General features: G+C 43.5%; 1 protein-coding gene across 1 annotated transcript in view; it reads left to right on the top strand.

The window, feature by feature from the left end:
* Nucleotides 1–22,347, top strand: part of RYR3 (ryanodine receptor 3) — a 513,582-nt gene that overhangs the window by 147,074 nt on the left and 344,161 nt on the right. Inside the window, exon 2 of the mRNA XM_046008318.1 lies at nt 16,375–16,494. Within this exon, the coding sequence (XP_045864274.1) occupies nt 16,375–16,494 (120 nt within the window). The remainder of the gene's footprint in view (nt 1–16,374; nt 16,495–22,347) is intronic.

The following is a 22,347-nucleotide window of genomic DNA, read 5'->3' as shown; positions in this document are numbered from 1 at the left end:
ACGACGGAGTCTGAGCTCCTAAGGCAGAGGGGGGCTGAATGGCAGGTGAGACGTTGGGACTTCAGCTGGAACAGTGCCTTAGAAGCTGGAAGAGAGGATCGTTTACAGAAAACATGAGGAGATTCGCAGTATCCATTGCCACACAGGGAGGTCAAGAAAGATGGGCTCAGAAAATGTTCCCAAGATATGACAACTAGGAAGCAGCTGGTGACCTAAAGTGAGAGCACTTAGCTGCTGGAGCAGCGATAATATCACACATCATCGATCAAACGGACAAGCCCGTGTCACATCATCATAGGGACAGACCCCAAGAATCTTGGATATTGGTTCTAGAGAAAAGTAATAGGCAAAGCTATTTACCTTGTTAAAGAGCAGCAGAAATCCTTTACTGCCTGTTTATTTGCACATAATGCCATGCTAAACAGAGTAGAGGGAAAATTAAACACCGATTATGCATTCATGGAGCTAAAGCTCTTTACTGGGCAACTATCGAGACTCAAACATTGGGTAAATTGACCAAAAATAATCTTTTTTTATTTTTTATTTATTTATTTATTTATTTATTTATTTTCAGCATAACAGTATTCATTGTTTTTGCACAACACCTAGTGCTCCATGCAATACGTGCCCTCCCCAATACCCACCACCTGGTTCCCCCAACCTCCCACCCCTGCCCCTTCAAAACCCTCAGGAGACCTGTACCCCTGGGGATAAAAATAATCTTTTTTTAAATGGCTACTTCCATAGAGTGTGTTCTTACAGAATTCTAGTCACAAGATAACTTTCAACAACCCAGAGAAGATAGTTCTGTATTCTGTGTGAAGAAGCTGTAATCCGATCTTGATAATTCATGGTGGTGGTTAACCCTTGCTTCACCTAAGTTCTTTCTCATAGCGCATTTCAGTCTCTTCTGTTATATTTTTGGGGCTAGCCTGTCTTGTTCTGACCTCAGTGGGTAACAGATGGTTGCCGTCTTCCATATATCAGTCCTTCTCATATTTGCAGATGAATAATAAATTTCCTTTCTGCTTGGAACTCTCTGGGCTACATAAGTCTGATAAGGTCTAAAGAATTGATCTTACAGAATATGAGGATATCCTTTTTAATGAACAGAATGTTGGTAGGCAGAGCAGCCAAGCACATGAGAGGAAATTTTTAATCAGAAAAAGAATAGTATCACACCTTCTAGTTGGGTTTCATGGTATTTTTTAATGTATTTCATGGTTTTCATTTATTTCTTGGTGCTTTGCATATGAATTTCTACCCTGATAAGGAGAGAGGTTGGAACTTCTGTCTTGATGTTTGTGTGGACGAATTCCCAGCTTTGGATTCAATGACTCCTGAATCCTTTTTCTCTAAATTTTCTGTGATCCCATGTACACCATTTTTCCTTGTCTAATCTTGGTTTAGAGATATCTTTGCATAGAAGAACCTGATCATGGCAATGCAGGAAGATTGAGATCATGAACTCTTGGTTAGGGTTTTGCTGATAGAGATGTATACTGCTTTTGGCTGTGCCTAGAATGGTCTGCTCTGTATGGGGGTCTTTTGGGGGTTTGGGGGAAAGCATGCTTGAGTAGGGTGGAGGCGTGCAGAGCGGGGGAGAGAATCCTAAGCAGCCTACACACTCAGCACGGGCCCATGGGACCCAGTTTCATGACCCTGAAATCATGACCTGAGCCAAAATCAAGAGTCAGATACTTAACCAACTGGGCCACCCATGCCATCTCAGCTCTGTACAGTTTTAGTCAAGGCTGACTCAGATCATCAGAGCCACCATTAGTTGCACCTGCAGGATGAAATAGAGGCCTTTCTGTATCCTTGATCTGCTTTATACATAAGAAACAGATACTGATGCTTGATTCTAAGTTGACTCAGGGTTTACCATCTGAAGTGATAAAAGGAAAGGATCTCAATCCCTGAAACCATAAGTGTTGCATAGTGACTCAGATTTTGCTTGTGTGTGTTCAACACATGGAGAGGTACCTACAGATGAGCTATGAGTTCAGAATTTTTGGGGGAACACATTTGCTTGTAAGTCACATGAATTATTGAACGTTGTGGGATACCAACCATGCATATTCCCCCATGTTTTGGAAGGAAGACTAAAATTGCTTTCCCTGGTTCCAGGGAGAAAATACATGTCAAAGGTAAAGACAGACAGATACATATTAGCTTCGGGACATTGTTTAGGTATTCTGACTCCTGCCACTGAGATGGAAATGTGCTATTGTAGAGATAGAGAGACATGATTCTCCTACCAAGATCTGCCACTCCACAACTATGAACCAATTCCTCGTACATTTGAGACTTCTTATTCTTGGCTGTAAAGCACTTCAGTTTCTTTAGGGAAAATGAAAAGTGTCACTCATTCAAAATAGTTGTATGTGCCTTCCTCTGAAGTTACCAGAAAGTCATTTACCCTGGTCATGAGAAGGGTTTGAAAGTGGGCTGGGGAAGGGAAGGAAGGACCCACAAGTACCTATAACAGAGAATGCCAAGTAGATTGAAAATATTCAATAATTACTTGCTAGTTGGTTGGCTGGTCTTCCATTTTAAACTTCTCAGATGCCCTAGTTTTGGGGAAGTGAGATATTTTTTCCTGGTGATTCTCTTGTAGCTGGAAGATTGTCTTAGTCCCTACACTCAGATGAAGAACTCCCATGAAGCAGTATTATAAATGCCTAGAGGAAAAAGGCATCCCACCATGTTCTAGAGAAATACACCTAATGGAGGGCCCACAGATGGTCGCCTTTGGTGACTGGAGGGTCTTGAATCGACAGTGAGCTAGCCTTTGAATTGTTGATTAAAAGAAAATGAGAACCCCAATACCTGATTTTTACCCTTTCCTTCTGTCCTATCCCAAACTCACTTATTTTTTCTTGTGATTCCTTCCCTGTGTCAGAGTATCTGCCAGCCTCCTCTGACTGCCCCCTGCTATCCACTCTGCCCAAGTCTGTGGAGCTGTTCTCCACCCTCAGTGTTCATCAGTCATACAGAGAGACCTTCAGTGCCCATGCCCAGCACCCTTCCCTAGAGCTTCCCAGCATTCAGAACGGGGTGGGACTCCGGCATCAGGGTATTTTAAAAGTACTCCAGGTGATTCTTATGTTCCATGTGGTTGAGCCCCATGGCTTCACAGCAGAGTCAGATTTTTTTTTTCCTACAGATGACTCAAAATGAGAGAGATCCAGAAAAAAAATATCACATAAAAATAAATTAGTATTTCCTCCTCTTCTTTCTCACCAAGTCAAGCAGAACTTTGGGTCTTGGAAATCGGGGCTTTCTTTTGCCCTGAGGTGGTCTGAGACTTATTTTCCAAATTCTCATGGAGGTGAGAATCTGTGGGTGGTCCTACTAGGGGATGGGCCCTGAGATTTGGACTGGGTGAGGCTGAGAGACAAAATCTAGGATAGTCTTGCGTGCCTGGGTGGCTCAGTCAGTTGAGCGCCTGCATTCGGCTTGAGTTATTAACCCCGGGATCCTGGGATCGAGTCCTACATCGGGCTCCCTACTCAGCGGAAAGCCTCCTTCTCCCTCTCCCACTCCCCCAACTTGTGCTCTCTCTCTGTGTGTCAGATAAATAAATAGAATCTTAAAAAAAAAAAACAAAACAACCCTCTCACTTTGGAGGCTGCAGGGAAGGGGATGGGAAAGGGCTTCATGGGTAAATGGGCAGGGCTACAGGTCTCTCTGAGAGCTGGTAGGGTGATGAGGTCAAGATACTAGATCTGAAGCGCCAAGACTTTGGGGACCACAATGTCCATGGCTAAGAAGGGTAAAAAGTAGCAGATAACTGCCATCAAATAGACCACACAGGCTTTGAGAGTGAGCATGTTGGCAGCTGTCTTGATAGACTGAAAACCAGTTGCTTCACTCCAAATTGTTTGGACTATAATATAAATCTCCTCGGATTATTATACAGACCTGTGAAGGGGAAAAACTTCTTTAAAAAGGACCAAGATTGAAATGATTGCAAGTAAGGATTCAGAGCCGGACATTACTATATTCCGGGGGCAGGGCAGGGGGGACAATATAGATTTTTTTTTTCATCTGAGGGATATGGAATAAACTCTAGTCTCTGTAACAGAAGGAATCAAGCAGTCAGTCTCAAATAAATTGAATAACCCCATCTTGCATGCTTTTAATTTTATTGGGTTTTCATTAGATTTTGGTTTGGCTGCGAACTCTGAGGACTTTGCTGCAGGACAACAGTGCATTTTCTAAGCCTGTTCATAGGATGTAGTAGAATTTTTATGGCAGGGTGTAGGGGCAGCACTGTGGTGGTACTGTTTCGGGGGTGGGCATGGGAATTAGGGCATGGTGGACGGAGAGTGGCCTTGGAGCTTGAAATGGTGTTTTCACTTGATATAAGATCCAGAAACAGTTGGTTATTTGTATCTTATCTAAGAAAGAGGAAACTGCCCCTACAATTAAAGCCTTCCAGCTACAACACCCACCCCCCACAAGACCCTACAAGGTGAGACATTGAAAAAGCAGCAGCAGTTAAATGGGAACAGTGTCAATTATTAAAGCTACTGAAATGCTCTCCACAAAGGATGCTTGGTGCAGTGAGAAGAACTTGGGCAAACTACAGAACTGAATTTAAATCCCCACTTGATGGCTGAGATGTATTTTTGTATTCCTGGGACCTAGCAGTGCGTGGCATGTATAATAGGCCATAACAACAAATACTTCATGAATGAGTGAATAATGGATGAACAAAAGGAATAGCCACCGATTCTGAGCAGTCACTTAACCCATCTGAGCCTGAGCCTCACTGTGTTTGCTTGTAGAACAGGCAGACTGATAACTAAAGTTTTGGGTTTTTTTAAGATTTTACTTATTTGGCGCAGAGAGACACAGCAAGAGAGGGAACACAAGCAGGGGGAGTGGGAGAGGTAGAAGCAGGCTTCCTGTTGAGCAGGGAGCCTGATGCGGGGCCCGATCCCAGGACACTGGAATCATGACCTGAGCCGAAGGCAGACGCTTAACGACTGAGCCACCCAGGCACCCCTGATGAGTAGAGATTTTTGAGGCTTGTATGAGCTGGTGACCTGCTGAAACCAGTGCCTGGTGGAGCTTCCTTATGTTTGAACTCCTCCTAGTACAACTCGCCTTCCCTGGGTGCTGTATCTTCACAGATCTGGGGTAGGAAGATCATTGCTGAACTGAAGTCCTCAGGGGTGGGAATCTGTTCCACACAATAACCAACTTTTAACCCCAGATTTGACTCTGAGAGATGAATACTGAGTCCTACCATCAGAACATGTGTCAAGGAGAATTCTTGTTAAGAGAAACCAGCTTTGCTTTGCTTTCATGAGTCCTCTGGGTGTTCATGAGGTGTGTCTTAGGATTTCTAATGGCGTCTGTTTTTGTTTTTGTTTTTTTTTAAATTGTGGTGTAATTAACATACAGTGTAATATTAGCTTCAGGTATACAACGTGATTCAACATTTCTATACATTATTCAGTGCTCATCGATATTACTGTATTACTGACTATACTCTCTATGCTGTACTTTGCATCCTCATGACTTGTAACTCAGAGTTCATACCTCTTAGTCCCCTTTATTTCACCCAGCCCGCCCCTTGCCCTGCACCTGCCCTCTGACAACCACCTGTTTGTTCTCTATATTAAAAATGTCATTTTTATTGATTTCTTTGTTCATTTGTGGATTTTCAGATTTTATGTATAAGTATAATCATATAGTATTTGTCTTTGACTTATTTCACTTAGCATAGTATGTCGCAAATGACAAGGTATCATTTTTTTGGCCGAATAATATTCTATTGTGTAGCTATACCTCATCTTCTTTATTCCTCTACCGATGGAAACTTGGGCTGTTTGCATATCTTGGCTATTATAAATGGTGCTGCAATACACATAAGTGTACATGTATTTTTTAAAGTTAGTGTTCTTATTTTCTTTAGGTAAATACCCAGTAGTGGGATTACTGGATCATATGGTTTCTATTTTTAGTCTTTTGAGGAGCCTCCATTCTGTTTTCCACAGTGACTGTACCAGTTTACTTCCCCATCAACAGTGCATGAGGGTTCCTTTTCCTCCACATCCTCACTAACACTTGTTTATTTCTTGTCTTTTTCATTCTTGCCATTCTGACAGGTGTAAGGTGATCTCTCATTGTAGTTTGGATGTGAATTTCCCCAGTGATGAGTGCCATTGAGCATCTTTTCATGTGTCTTTTGGTCATCTGGATGTCTTTGGAGAAATGTCTGTTCAGGTTATCTGCCTATTTTTTAATTTGATTATTTGGTTTTTTTTTTTGGTGTTGAGTTGTAGAATTTCTTTACATACTTAGGATACTAACCTATCTCTATCTAACTCTATCATCTACAAATATCTTTTCCCACTCAGTAGGTTGCCTTTTTATTTTGTTGATGGCTTTCTTTGCTGTGCAAAACTTTATATTTTGATGGAGTCCCAATAGTTTATTTTTGCCTTGGTTTCTCTTGCCTGAGGAGACATATCTAGAAAAACGTTGCTAAGGCTGATGTCAAAAAATTACTGCCTGTGTTTTCTTTTTTCTTTTCTTTTAAGATTTTTACTTACCCACCTGACAGAGAGTAGCAGGCAGAAGGAGAAGGAGAAACAGGCTCCCCACTGAGCAAGGAGCCTGCTGTGGGGCTCTATCCCAGGACCCTGGGACCATGACCCCAGCCGAAGGCAGATGCTTAAACAACCAAGTCACCCAAGTGCCCCTGCTGCCTATGTTTTCTACCAGTTTTATGGTTTCAGAACTCACATTTAGGTCTTTAATCCACTTTGAGTTATTTTTGTATATGATGTAAGAAAATGGTCCAGTTTTCATTCTTTTGCATGTACCTGTCCAGTTTTCCCAGCATCATTTATGGAAAAGACTCTTTCCCCCATTGTATATTTTTGCCTTTTGACACAGATCAATTGACCATGTAAGTGTGGATATATTTCTGATGGTATCTGGTTTTGAATCCTGTCAGGTACTCTAGGTCTACAGCTTTTTATTTTCTTGAGATTTTTACTTATTAGAGAGCACATGTGCACTGGGGGAAAGGCAGAGGGAGATGAAATCCCAAGAGGATTCTACACTAAACATGGAGCTATATGCCTGGTTCAGTCCAACCACCCTGACATCATTATCTCAGCCGAAACCAAGAGTCAGACGCCCAACCAAGTGAGTAACCCAGGTGCCCCTGGTCTGCTTTTTACTGAGATTTGACCCAACATTTTGATCCAGTATTTGTCCCAGCCTTCATATTTTCATTCAACAAATTTGTGACCTAGTTGCTCCATATGGTAGGTACTAGGGATATAACACAGACGAGATGGAAATGAGCAGGATGTAGTTCTTTCCCTCTAAGCAGAAAAAATTCTGGTAAGAGGGATTTAGATAAGAAATCCAAGAGTTATGCAGAGAAGTAAGGTTTCTGATAGAAACATACACAGGAGCTAATCCTGGGGCAGAAAAAGTCTCAGAAAAGAAAGAGAAGTCATTCAAACATCCCTGGGTTCTTGTCTCTGTCCCACTCAGATTCTTCTGGTCCTAGATTATATCCTATTTAAACCACTGTCCCCCAAAACCCATTTGTGTCCATGTGTACTACAGGAGAGTCATCAACTTAGAATGGGACCTCCAGGAGGGCAGATGTGTGGCCTGATTTGTTCACCTCTGCACCCCAGGCCATGAAACAGAGTCTAGCACACCAGTAGACACACAGATGTTTATTTTTTTAATATTTTATTTATTTATTTGACAGACAGATCACAAGTAGGCAGAGAGGCAGGCAGAGAGAGAAAGAGGAGGTAGCAGGCTCCCTGCAGAGCAGAGAGTCCAATGCGGGACTCTATCCCAGGACCCTGGGATCATGACCTGAGCCGAAGGCAGAGACTCAACCCACTGAGCCACCCAGGTACCCACACACAGATGTTTCTTAAACAAACTTATGACTTAATTCTGCATGGAGTTTGGAGAAATGGATGGGTTCATTCGTTCATTCATTCTTTCTTTCTCTTTTGTCCTTCCTTCCTTCCGTTTTTTTTCCCCCCTTTCTTTCTTTCCCTCTTCCTTCCTTCCTTAACTAGTCCTGGATAGTTCATTGGGCTTTATGTAAAATTAAATTATGAACACACCTCTTTGGCTTTGAAGTGACCTATTTTCAAAGACTTATCTAAATTTCAGCCCATAAATTTCATTACAATCTACTAACTTCGTCAAGCATCCTTTCTGAAAAAGGCAGTGTTCCCTCGCTATTAGATTTTGTATGGAAATTGCTAGATACTTTGTCGTTGCTCTTGGATTTTACAACATCTGTCAGTAAATTGGATTGATTATGCATAGAGGCAGAGTATTTGGTTGTGTCCTTCATGTTGGACATTTTAGTTTGTTTACTTTCTCTACAAATCTTAAAGGGAAAGATTCTAGAAACTACCCTGTCTGAGGCACTCTGTTATGCTAGTAGAAGGAATCTCAATACTTAGTTTATTCCCAAGAAACAAAAGCAGGTGGTACTGTGGCCCTCTCCCCTCACTGGAGGTCCTATTAGAATGTCTGCCTACAAGTAGGTGGGCTGTCATGGGTGAACTGCAAGGTCCAGGGAAGGTGTCATACCTCACTTCAGAAGCCAAAGATCCCAGAATCAAAGATAAAGGAAATTGACTTAAAAATAAAGAATGGATGTAATAATATAAAAATGTGACTATCATTGCACAATTCGTCACAGTCTTGGTAGTACCGAAATAGAATCAGATTTGGATGCTCTTTGTATGGTTCTCAGGTCACGGTGCTCAGACCGCATCAAGATGGGGACACAGGGTAAACTCATCAGCATTTATAATGCGAATATGGGAGGTTGAAGAGTCCTGGTCAGATCCCCTTCTTAAAATTAGGTTCAGATCAGGGGTGCCTGGGTGGCTCAGTGGGTTAGGCCGCTGCCTTCGGCTCAGGTCGTGGTCTCGGGGTCCTGGGATCGAGCCCCGCGTCGGGCTCTCTGCTCCGCGGGGAGTCTGCTTCCTCCTCTCTCTCTGCCTGCCTCTCTGCCAACTTGTGATCTCTCTGTCAAATAAATAAATAAAAAATCTTTAAAAAAAATTAGCTTCAGATCAATGTTTTATCCAGCAACCTAAATTTTTCTGCCATAACTGTTACTGACACCTGCTATCCCTTTTAGGTTAGACACTGAACACCATGATTTGCTCCAGCATTCCAGCTTTTTCCCATTTGCTCTTCAACCTGGCTGATGTGCCTAAGGAAGAAAGAAACCCAAGGGGTAAAGTGCATACACTGAGGTCTGGTAACTCACCTGGTTTGTTCTCATCGGGTGAGAGAGAAGGATTCAAAATATCAACAGTACAAACAAAATTGTATAGAAAACCTTCCTGGAGCCAGAGATTCCCTTGGTACCAACTAGATCATTATTTCTCTGTCCTGTGAGAATAGGAAAAATTTTAGTAATTGACCATTATTTCTAGAAGAACATGTCACGGGTCACTGCATTCTTCCATATCTGATAGCAACATGATCTATCTATGCTAGATAGATAGAGAAGGAATTAAATGCATGTGTAAACCCTAGTGCCTGCTTGTCCCCCTAATCAGTCGGGGGAAAGACTTTCCCCTTGGCCGTCTTCTCTGCAGGTTCCAAAGAGACCAAGCCTTGGGTGATGCTGAATGGTTTTTATAATCACACCCCAAACTCGGCCTTCTCAGCAGTGAGGAAAGTTATGAAGAGGAAGCAGAGCACACCTTCCAGTTGCTGGAACAGAAAGGGCCCTGGAGGCCGTAGGTGCCTCTTCCGCTGGTCAGTCTCCAACATAAGCAAGCAGTTCTGACAGAGTATGAGGACTGTTCGGTCACTTCCCGTAAAGCAATGGAAGAGTGTGATGAACACCTAGGTTTTTGTGGGCGCTGTATTTAGTAAGAAATAACATGACTGCTCTGTCATTCAGTGACCGTTGGAGTGCCTATCGTGTACGAGGTACAACTTCAGGCATTAGAGATGCAGTGTTGAGAAAAACCGTACCTAGGAGAGTTATATTTTATTTATTTTTTTATTTTATTTATTTATTTTGACAGAAATCACAAGTAGGCAGAGAAGGGGAAGCAGGCTCCCCACTGACCAGAGAGCCCAATGCGGGCCTGATCCCAGGACCCTGAGGCCATGACCTGAGCTGAAGGCAGAGGCTTTAACCCACTGAGCCACCCAGGCGCCCCTAGGAGAGTTATATTTTAATGAAGGAGGAGAGAACTAAGAGATACATATATTCTTAGGTGGTATGTGTGAGTTGGAAAAGAAAGCTGATTAAGCAAGATGGGCAGCACAGAGTGAGGATGAAGGTGTAGTTACATATTGGGTCATTGGAAAAGGCCCCCTCTGCTGAGGGGACATGGAGCAGACACCTAAAGGAAGTGAAGGTGGGAGCCCTGGAGGCATCTGGGGGGAGAACATCCTGGGCAAAGGGAACAGTGAGCACAAAGGGGTGAGGGAGGGTCTCACTTCGAAAACTGGGGCTCTTAAGAGGAGGCCAGTGTGGCTGAAACAGCAAACGAGGGTGATATAAGAGAGGTCATTGGGACTTAGGCCTAATTTTAGGACTTCACAGGCCATGGTAAGAATTCTGCCTTTTTCCTGAGTGAGACAGAGAGCCTTTAGAGGGTTTTAAAGAGTGGGATGATCTATCTCAGGTTTTTAAAGTCTCTGTGGGGAGAGAGAAGAGGTGGAGAGAAGAGGTAGGAGTGGGAAACATGCCAAGAGCTGATACCCAAGCCACATGGTGTAGACGGCTACACGGTGGGCTGGCTGGATCCATTCTGAAGGCTGGATGGGTAGGATCTGTTGCTGGTGTGGATGTGAGGTGAGAGAAAAAAAGGAATCAATAGGACTCCAGTTTTTATTTTAATTAATTACTTTTTTTCTTTATTTATTGCCTGAGAACCTAAAGAAGGGGTTACCATGCCCTGAGACCAAGAAGTCTCTGGGAAGATTCTCGGGGGAGACTATCAGGAGTTGGATTTTGGAGATACTAAGCAGCTGGAGATAAAAGCTGGAGTGCAGAGGAGAAGCCTAAGCTGCTGATACAAACATGAGCGTCACTCATGTACACGTGGTTTTTTAAAAGCCATGAAAGCAAATGAGATAATGAAGGAGGGGAGAGCTGGTAAAGAAAAGAACTCAAAGGGCCAGGCTGGGAGTAGTGTTAGGGAGCAGCAGAGAGGGGAAGAGCAAGGCATGCCAGCCAAGCTGACTGAGCGGGGTCTGCTAGTGAAGACAGGGGACAACCAAAAGAAAGTCTACTCTATGAGTCAAATGAAAGTTTTCAAAGAAGGAAGGGGCAATAAACTATATCAACTTTGTTGCTTGGGATCCTCAAAATTCCATTTTACTGCATTTTTGCAACTATCAGTGAGTAGTAAGGAAGGAGAGATGGGAACCGTCCCTCTTTTTTGAGAGATTAAAAAAAACAATGAGGAGCTCAAAAGTTGTAATCATACTACATCAAAAACAGACAACAAGTGAGAAACTGTGGAAAGGTTGTCCCTAGGGACACAGTATAATGTCAGCTTCTACCAGTTGGACATTGAACTAACTGGCTTCCTCCCTCAGTTGATAACTTTTAGCTTTAAAAATTTTTTAATGGGATAAAAAAGTATTTGTCCCATGGGGCCATTGTGGAAGCAGGGTATCTCAGTTCCTTCTACATAATCTCCACTATTTCCATGTTGGTATCCCAGACCCTACAAGTAAGAAAATGAAGATTTTTATATGCAAAATTTATGCATAAGCATTTTTGTTAATAGTTGTTTTCAAAGTATATAATTTGTTCCATAAACTTACAAATATCTCAACTTTTCTACTCTGTGCCAGGCACTATGCACAGCACTGAGGCTCTGCAGGGAACCTAGAGGCTCTTGCCTCCAAGGAGCTTAGAGTCTAAGCAAGCAAATAGTCCAAATGATTGATAAGTAGAACAAAGAGTAGACCACTACCATTAATCCTTGTGAAATAATTGAGGGATTAGGCTCGTTGTCTCAAGGGTCCACTTACTTTTTACTTAAGAGATGCTTTGGGGTAAAGCCGGACAATGAGCGCTCTCACCCATGTCTGCATATATTAAGCTCAGAGCTTAACTGTATCAGGTTCCTAACATAGTGTCTGATGTTCAAGTTGAGTGGCTGTGACACATCTTCCTTTTTAAAGCAATAAATGGTTATGGATTTTCCTCTGCAGTAATGCTTGCTCTTAGATGTGGATGGTGAAATCTGCTGGCCTGCACTCTGTCCCACGCGCTCCCTGCTCACGAGCTTCTTGGTACCAGCGATGTGCAGATCTAACTATAGGGTTGTCATCAGCTGCCTAATGATCTCCCTTAAATAGGACCGTCAGCCATTTTGTTTCATCCCAAAGGGTTCTTTGCAAATGACCCAGGGAGAAGAGGGGGAGCCAAGGTGCCCCCAGCCATCAAAAGAACTCCAAACATAGTTGTTGTCACCTGTGGGCTGGGAGCCAGGGTGTGAGAGAGAAGCAGTAGGGAGAGAATAGGCAAGTTCCATTGGTTTTCAAGTTCAAGGTCCTTCAGCTGGAGGAGAATAGAAAGAACTTTACTTCATCAGAGATGACCTGTGGTAATGTGAAATCTAAGCCAAGAGAGCCAAAGGCTGTGTATCCTTGTTCAGGGACAATCACTCAACACCACAGCAAGCTGAATCTTTGACAGGCATAGCTGGCGCTTATGAACCACATGGCTTGGAGGGATGCTGGCAGATGATAGACCTTGGATTATGATCATTCCTCCCCCTCTCTTACAAGTTTGGGGGCGATGTACACCCCTTCCTGTGTTAGTCATTGGGCACAGAAAAGTTTATTATTATATATTTTTGTTATTTATTTTATTTATATATAAATATAATATATTTAAATATAAAATAATATATATTTAAAATATTGTTTATTATTTTATCATTATAGTTTATTATTATTCAGCTCTCCAGTTCTCTCTGGCATTGTGCTCTGTGATTTCGTTACTTTTCAATGTTGTACGGCCATGTGAGGGGGCTGGAAATTATCTATTTTTATCGACACTACCACCACGGGTCTTGAAGTCAGAGAGGTGTGAATTCAGACCGATTACTAAGGTCAGTCTCTTGGGAGACTGTTGGGCATCATGGTGAAAAGGGTAGGCTCCTGATTCAGAGAGTCCCAAGGTTCAAGGTTAGAATCTATTTTTTACATGCTGTGCGGGGCTAGGCAAAATAATTAGCCTCTCTGTGTATCAATCTCTTTATCTACAAACAGAAAGGATATTAGTATCTACAGGGTGGTTATAAGCACAAAACGGAGATGCTATGATATGGTGGCACATAATGACTATTCATTAAATATTCTCCGATTAACATTGCCTGATTCCTAGGACCCTTGGTATCCTCACTCTTCTTGTTGTTGTTGTTAATGTTAAATAACCTGGGGGGGGGATCTCAGCAGTGTGGTGTGGAATTAATAGTTGATAATGTTATCAATAATAACAACTGAGTAACAGAAGCAAAAAAACCTCCTGAAATGGACTTCAAAGACTCATTATTATTGCTTATTCTTTACTTTTTTATGTCAGCATCTGTTCTCATGAGATTATTCAGTTCTGACTCATCAGTGAAAAGTAACGTTTTCTGCAGTAATTATTGTTACATGGGTGAGAGTAGACAAATCTCTTTTTAAAATTCTGATTCTGGGGCACCTGGGTGCTCAGTCAGTAGGCATCTGCCTCCAGTTCAGGTCATGATCCTGGAATCCTGGGATCGAGCCCCACTTCAGGCTCTCCGCTCAGTGGGAAGCCTGCTTCTCCCTCTCCCACTCCCCCTCTTGTGTTCGCTCTCTCGCTGTCGCTCTCTGTCAAATAAATAAAATATTTCTTAAAAAATAAAATAATAAAAATCTCAGTCAGTCAACATGCTTTTACCAAACACGTTATGTTCCCAGCTTAGATGGAGAAGCAGTTTTCTTCACTGGGTTTGTAATTAACTAGGATTACAAAGTAGAAGCATACACATTCAATAAATTATAACCACGTGTATGTTGTGCATAAGGCATTATGCCAACGAGTATCCTGAGAGGTATAAACATGAACCCGATGTGGGTCCTGCCTTCAAGGGGTGCCAAGCCAGCTGAGAGGGCTGGGAGAAAGAGCATGGATGCAGACTTCCCGGATCGGGTTCAAGACTCTACCCCTCTCCACTGAGACTGGAGGCAGGTTACTGAACAGCTCTGTGCAGGAGCTCCTCCTTTGTCAAGTGCAGGTGACAATAGTACCAACACCATAGCATTGGGGTGAAACTCACCTGGTTATTATACATAGAGCACGGTACCTGTCGTATGGTCTGAGAACAGTAAACGTCAGCCATTTCAAAACACATAGCTGGGGATAAGGATGCATGTAAACGAACGTAATGCAAGAGTGTGGTGATATTGCTATGGAAATTTGGATAAAGGAGAGATTATGTAGGCTTCGTAAAGGATTGTGGTATTCGAGCTAAGCTTGGGAGGATAGGTAATATATCCACATGAAAAAATATGAGGTCATGGAAAGAAGTGTCCTCAACTCTAGCTGAGGAGAAAATTCTGTCTACTTTCATCTGTTCCTGAAAAGTCTGGTCTGTAACACACTCCTGTGATTTCTAAATGCCTGGGTTTGGTTGTTGTTGTTGTTTTCACTGGTGAGTTGTATGTAGGTGGGAGATACTTCAATATTCCTCAGTAGGGGCTCCTCTTGACATTTTGGACAGAAAAATTATGTGTTTGAAGGACTGTCATTGCTGTACAGATGACATAACTCCCACGACCAGTTTGGCAGTGCACAGAGCACCCCTCAGTCATTTTGACACCTGAGAGGACTCCCTTGTTGCCTGTGCCCTTTGGGAGGATGTGATTACCTCTGCTCACCACAGGAGCTGGAGGAGGCTCCACCTGAGGGAAAACTTCATTCTCTCCAGAGAATTCACTGAATCCACATTCTGAGAGCATAGTGTTATTCTGGAGTTTTGTTCTATCTCAACTCCAATGAAGACCATGAATGCTGACTTCATTATAAGCAGTGGTTTTGAATTTATTACTGACTCAATTTAATGATAAACAGTGATGTTTCTGTGCTAGTGAAAGTGTGGAGCCCCCCCCCCAAATCTTTTCATATGTCTGTGATTTGTGGCTTCTCCCATTTTTCCTATAGCCCTGACCAATCTCTTGGTACCACCGACATCTTCTCTGGGGAGCTCTTACTATTGAATCTATTATCTTCCCATCAGGTGGAAGGATTTTACTTTTCCATGTGACTCCATCTCTGTTTGGTCTGCCTGTCCAGTACTCCGGGATGTACACTAACACCAGGGGGTGTCGGGGTGAGATGGGGGAACAGGAGAGCCTTTGCTAGGGAGGAAGCTCCACCTGGCCCTCCTCTCATTGCTTTAACTCAACCACACCTGCAGACATTTTTGGTGTTTGAAACCCAAAGGTAAAGTTAAGTGATGGGGAGAGTGGGGGCATAGACTGACAGATTAGAGGAATGGGTAAGGAAAATGCTTTCCTCGGTCTCAGGCAGGGCTGTGCAGGAGGTAAGCACGTAAGTGTAAATAGAGGTTGGTCTCATTTCTGGACCATTAGTGAGAGGATTGCTGTTCAAACAAGGTCTCTGAAGACTCAGGAAGGTTGCTTTTGAGAGGGATGCATGGGAGAGAGGTCTCCCTCCTTTGGAATTCCGAGTGGTTCCTCTCCTTGACCTTCAGCTCCTCTCATGTGAATCCTCCAGGCTTCTCTCAGCCTCTTTTCCCATATGTCTACGACTCATTTTCCTATCACCATCCCCAGTTTCCTTCTGTAATCCCTGGCAAATGTGTTACCCACTACATGCACCCCCATCCCGCCCCCCCCCAACATGGCTCTTGCCTCGTCCAAGCCTGATGCCAAATTGACCTTCCCTTCACGGATCCCATCTCTGCCTGATCTCTGCTGTTATCTCTCTTCCCCTCAGTCCCATCTCACTGCCCCGTTTCTGTCGTTTATCTGGAGATGGCTTCAACTTACTCACGTGTGGAAATTGTCCGCTTACCTGGATTGCATGCCTTTCCTGTGTTCCAGCAGTGAGGGTCATGCTGCAGTGAGGGTCCCGCATTCATGGACCTGCTCCCGCTGACCCCACCCCAGAGCTGAGAGTTCTGACTCAGGGGAGGCGCTCAGCACGGCCATGTGAAGAGCAGACTCCCCTTTTCGGTATCACATGCAGAAGCCTGTACCTCCTGGTGTACCTGATAACGATAGAGCCAGGTGACTTGGGGACCTCCTTCCCCGTGGGGAGGCGGCCCCCGCTCGCTCACAGCCATGTCTCTGTTCTGCCGGCAGGAAGACGAGGTGGTTCTCCAGTGCATCGCAAACATTCACAAGGAGCAAAGGAAGTTCTGCCTGGCAGCGGAGGGCCTCGGGAACCGCCTGTGCTTCTTGGAGCCCACTTCCGAAGCCAAGGTAAGATCGATCGCCAGCCCTGCCCCTTCTCCCCTCAGCCTCCGGGCTGTCCTTCAGGAGAAGGAACTGCAGGGAGAGAGGAGGAGGAGGGTGATGGGGAAGAAGTGAGAAAGAACACTTCAGTTTTTAAAAGGGGAAGTAGATAGGGTTTATACCGTACGTCTGCCCAGTCCTGCTGCAATCCCACCGCAGCAGGAACCCAGAGCAGCGAGGACTGAGTGGTGCCTCATCTGCCGGACACCAGGACTGTCATGCGGTCAGCCCTCACAGAAGAGGGTCTCCTCATCCTCCCAGAACACCATTTTGTGTGAATTCCTAGAAGTCCAGGCGCATGTTATTTACTCTCAGGTGGCATTTATCACTCCAAGGACTCTCCAGGGCTTGGGCCTGTGTTTTGCCGCAGGCACGCTGCTCTTCATCCTCACTGTGCTGAGTGACCATCCTACCCTCCAAGCTCAGTTTTTCTCACAGAACCACATTTTTTTGTTTGTTTATTGTTTTTTAGTTTTTTTAAAGCAGAAAGTGGTTAGTGTATTTTTCAGTATTTTTCAGTGTATTTTTCATGACGGGCATGTCATTTCTCCACAGGACTCTACACAATCCAGAGACACACATGCGTAGTTCACCCGATAGAACAGCAGACACAGACACATACCCGTAGTTCACCCTAGAGCACCAGATATGCACCATGTTGGCCATATCTCTCAGATGCCCCTGTCCTCTCCATCACGTTTTTGCCCTCCCGTGGGGGTCACCAGTTCCCGAGTACAAATATCTATCTGTGACAATGGCCAGTGTCAGGACAGAGTCCCATTAAATAAGTGATAAGGAGAGGGGGTCATTGGGTGGCTCAGTTGGTTAAGCCTCTGACTCTTGATTTCACCTCAGGTCATGATCTCAGAGTCCTGGGATCAAGCCCCATGTCAGGCTCAGTGGGGACTCTGCTTGGGATTTTCTCTCTCCCTCTGCTCCCCCTCCATAATAAATAACTCTTTTAAAAAGGGCACAAGAAAAGGAAGATTTTTTTTTTTTCCTTTTAAAGGTTTTAGACTTGATTTCCCTGAGGTCTTCTTCATTCACGTTTGTCCTAAGCTAGATATTTTTCTTTTCATTCCCAGCAGTCTGGGATAATAGGAAGATCACTGGAGTAAAAAATCAGGGATCACTGGAGTAGAAATCAGGAATTTAGTTCTCAACCCCTGGCTAGTCATGTAACTATGGGTGAGCCGCTCAAAACTTGTTTTCAGTTTTTTCATCTGTCAGATGAGGTATGGTCCAGTGCACTAGAAAGAACATTGGCCTGAGGTGGAAACCAGTGGTCCATTTTCTGGTTGTCCCCTGCATAGGGCTTGGGGCAGTGGTTTAGGGCACGGACTTTGGAGCCAGACTGTCAGAACTGGAGTCCTATCTCTTACCACTCACCAACTAAGTCAGGATCTTGGGGGTACTCCACTTTTCTGAGCTTGGTTTCCTCATCTGCTTCATGGGAATTTAATAGTAACCACCTAAAAAGGTGGTTGTGAGAATTAAGTGAGTTAATACACTCGAAGTGCCTAGCACATTGTAGAGTCTATGTAACCATGGGCTACCATGATTTAATCATACCTAAACCAGATGAAAAACAACTGTATATCCAACCCAAGAATGTTTTGTATCCTCTTGGAATAAAAATAACCCCTAGCACACATAAATGCATTTGAGGATGAGAAAATATCCTTCCTAACACCCACCTGAATAAGTGTTCTTATTTTATTTTTTTGAGAGAGAAAACTGAGCACATGTGCACAGAGTGGGGGAGGGGCAGCGGAAAAAGGAGAGAGAACCCAAGCAGACCCCCTGCTGAGCACTGAGCCTGATGCAGAGCTTGATCTCATGACCCTGAAATGACACTTGAGCCAAAATCAGGAGTCAGACAGTTAACTGAGCCCCCCAGGCTTCCCTAAGTGTTGTTATTATTTTAATTTTTCATTTGAAATTTAGAACAAGGTAATAAGCCTAAAAAAGAGATGTAACATCATAATTTTACCACCTAGTCACAACTGTTTTCATTTGTTTTTCATTCGGTCTTTGTCCACACGTACCTGCATGTTTTCAGTGTTGTACTTGGAGTGGATATGTAGGCATTCTGCTTTCTTTTCTTTGATGCTTTAGCCCATTCCATAATGCTCTGTAGCCTTCACGGGTCTTAAGAAACTTGTATATGGCTTTGCTAGTTTACTTTTGCTCCTTAGAGTAAATGTCCAGGAGAAGAATGACTGGTCTTAGGAGCATGAACAGTATTCGGCTGCTTTTCTCCAAAGGATACAATAGTTGTCACAGCTGACATGCCCACTACTGTTACGTGAGCAGTTGTCCCTTCCCTATATAGTATGACGAAAGGTACCACGAGTGCTTCTCAAAAAAAAAAAAAAAAAAAAAAACCCAGGGTGAAATTCATGGAAAGGATGAAGTTCTCAAAATTTCTTGTCACCATTCCAGGGAGCCGCCTGCTAGCCACCATTTTCAGAGGCTTCAGTCTTTTCTGCAGTCAGCTACAACTATGGGGCCTGTCCTCTCCCTGCCCATGAAATATTTCCCTTAATTCCCTTTCATGAAATTTCTCAACCACCTGTGCCATTCTTAGGTTCTCGGAAGCTAACGTAAGGCGTGCAGTGAAATAGGAAGGTGTATTCCCAAGCCTGGCACTGAGGGTGAGGCACGTACCTCAAGCACCACTCTTAGCACCGGCTGCAGAGCTGCCCCTGACCTTGGCGTTCCTAGTCAAGGGTATTTCAGGCTAGTTGAGACTTAAAAGAGATAAAATTGAGATAAATTCTAGGGAGAAGACAGACTCTGAGAAAGAAGAGATGAGATAAGGTTCTCAAAAGATATTCTTAGTGTACAAGCCCTAAGAGAAGGAGGTCACCCTGAAGCGAGGAGTGAGAAGGTAGTAGAAGGAGAAGCAAAGTATGCCAACATTTGCTGTAGACATAGAGACTATTTCACACTTTGGAGAGTTCTTGTGACTTTCTGTTTGCCGTGGCCCACTCTTCTCTGAAGGTCTTCTGAAACTGCAAATGTCAGCAGATGGAAGCACTGTTATTCAGCTTCCGTTTCAAAGATGCACAGCTCCAGGAATTAAAAGGGGTCTTGTTTTATAAGAAAGACTTCAGAATTACAACCAGAGACCAGGAAACATGGAAAGGAAATGTTGCTTCTTTTTAAAATCAATAACAGCAGATACTATCTTACTGTTATTTAAAAAAATTCTTTTAAGATTTTTTTTTGACAGAGGGAGTGTGCAGCAGAGGGAGAAGGAGAAGGAGACTCCCTACTGTGCAGGGAGCCGGATGTAGGGCTCCATCCTAGGACCCTGGGGTCATGATCTGAGCCAAAGGCAGATGCTTAACCGGTGGAGCAACCCAGGCACCTTTTACGGTCATTTTTTTTTTTTTAAGATTTTATTTATTTATTTGACAGAGATCACAAGTAGGCAGAGAGGCAGGCAGAGTGAGAAGGGGGAAGCAGGCTCACCACTGAGCAGAGAGCCCGATGTGGGGCTCAATCCCAGGACCCTGGGATCATGACCTGAGCTAAAGGCAGAGGCTTTAATCCACTGAACCACCCAGGCGCCCCCTTTTTATGGTCATTTTTAAGTGGAAAACTTGTTTGCAGGAATTTACTACTTTTCCTCTGGCCCATATTATCTCATCTGTTTTGTACTAATAGTACCAGCTGGGGAAAGGGGTGGTGGATCTTACCACCCCTTTGGTGGTGGTTTAACTTAACATCTAAACTCCTGAGACTCTCCTCGACTGCTTGGCACTGGTCTGTGCAGTGGGACCAGAACCACTTGCCTGCTGGGACGTGTCAGGCACACCTGGGGGAATCCTTGCTTCTGAATCCCCACCCCAGGTGACAGCTGGAATACAAAGAGACAAGGTCCACATCAGGCAGGTACCATGACATACAAGTCTTGTGTACCATGGGATCCAGGGTTTCTTGTAACAACTCTACAGGCCTAACTTTTGGGACTCCACAAAGGACAAAACTATTAAAACTATTCTCTCATTGCTTAATCTTTTTCATCTAACTTACTCACTCTGACTCTCATTCATATTTCACTTTAAATGTCATAAATGTCCTGCTGATGGTCAAATCCAGCAAATCCAAATAAAATACTTATTCTTACACTGTGCACAAAAATAAACGCAAAATGGATTAGAGACCTAAATTCGAGACCTGAAACCATAAAAATCCTAGAAGAGAACACAGGCAGTAACTTCTCTGACATTGGCTGTAGCAGCATTTTTCTAGTTATGCCTCCTGTGGCTAGAGAAACAAAAGCAAAATACTATGGGAACTATATCAAAATAAAAAGCTTCTGCACAGCAAAGGAAACAATCAACAGTACTAAGACAACTACTGAATGGGAGAAGATATTTGCAAATGACATTTCTGATTAAGGATTAGTATCTAAAAATAACTTCTACAACTCAACACCAAAATACCCAAATAATCCAATTAAAAATATGGGCCGAAGAGGGGCCCCTGGGTGGCTCAGTTGGTTAACCATCTGACTCTTGATCTCAGCTCATGTCTTGATCTGAGGGTCATGAGTTCAAGCCCTGCCTTGGGCTCCACACTAGGCTCCACACTCTCCCAGCCAGGAGAGTCTTACACTTGGGGAATTGTGAAGATAAGTCTTCTTCTGTGGGGTATTGGTGTCTTTGCAGTACCGATTCGGGCTGCCGGTCAGGGATCCTTTTCAATGTAAGCAGTGTTCCTGAGTAACATAATTCACATATCCCCAGCTCATCCTGAGAACAAAACTGGACAGTTAGTTAAAAAGGTCCTATTCTCATGCAGAGGGAGAAAAGAATTTTGTAAGCCTTATTTCCCCAGCAATCTTCATTGAGGACGATTATTTAACTACTCGGGCCTTGTCTGATGTGGCTGGAACCCCCAGTACCTTTCCAAATCCTCACTTCTGCCTTTCCTAATTTCACATCATCAAAAAGTAAGAAGCATTTGGGAACTTTCTGTTGAAGATCGGTTTCAACAGACCAAGGTTTGTTGTTTCACTGACTTTAATGAAGATGAAATGGCAATTATGAAGTGAAACAACTCAACCCTTGTGTCTTTTTAAGATTTTATTTATTTGTCAGAAAGCACAAGCAGAGGAAGAAGCAGGCTCCCCACTGAGCAAGGACCCCAATTCAGGACTTAATCCCAGGACCCTGGGGACCCCAGGATCATGACCTGAGCCAAAGGCAGCTATTTAACTGACTGAGCCACCCCGGCACCCACCCTCCTGCCCTGTAAAAGCCAGTGGCATGTCTGAAATCTTCGGGCTCCCGGTGTCTCTGAACGAAGTTCTGCCTCTCGGTCAGGGAACACTTCCTAGTCATGGTGGATTCAAAATCAACAATCCGATTTCAAATCCAGTTTTCAAACTGAAGTCCTATTCCCCTCCACCTCCTCTTTTAGGAAAAAAAAAAAAAAAGAACAGTCTGCTGTGGTTTCTGAGAGGTTGGATAGGCTCTGAGGACCGAGGATTAAGCATCTGTGATCGTGCAGACATCATTATGTAGATGGCATAAATTAGGAGAGAATTCCAGGCTAAAAATAATTTATTTTCTATTATTTTTATTATCTTCAGCACAGAATAGATTTACTGTTGACTTCTACAAACCTAAGCCTGTGCAGATTTGCAGAGAAGGCTCAGCCCGAGAGGGTGCGCTTTTCTTTGAACTTCTGATCGCTATTTTAGAGTGTAGTAGTCTCCCAGACTTACAATCTTATGAAAAGCCAAACTATTATAAAACTTGGGTTCTTTTAAAAAACAAAACAAAACATCAAAACTGCATTGTC

Source organism: Meles meles, chromosome 6, assembly GCF_922984935.1.
Source record: "Meles meles chromosome 6, mMelMel3.1 paternal haplotype, whole genome shotgun sequence".
Classification (NCBI taxonomy): Eukaryota; Metazoa; Chordata; class Mammalia; order Carnivora; family Mustelidae; genus Meles; species Meles meles.
Note: the sequence above shows the minus strand (reverse complement) of the source record. Positions and strands in the feature narration are given on the sequence as shown.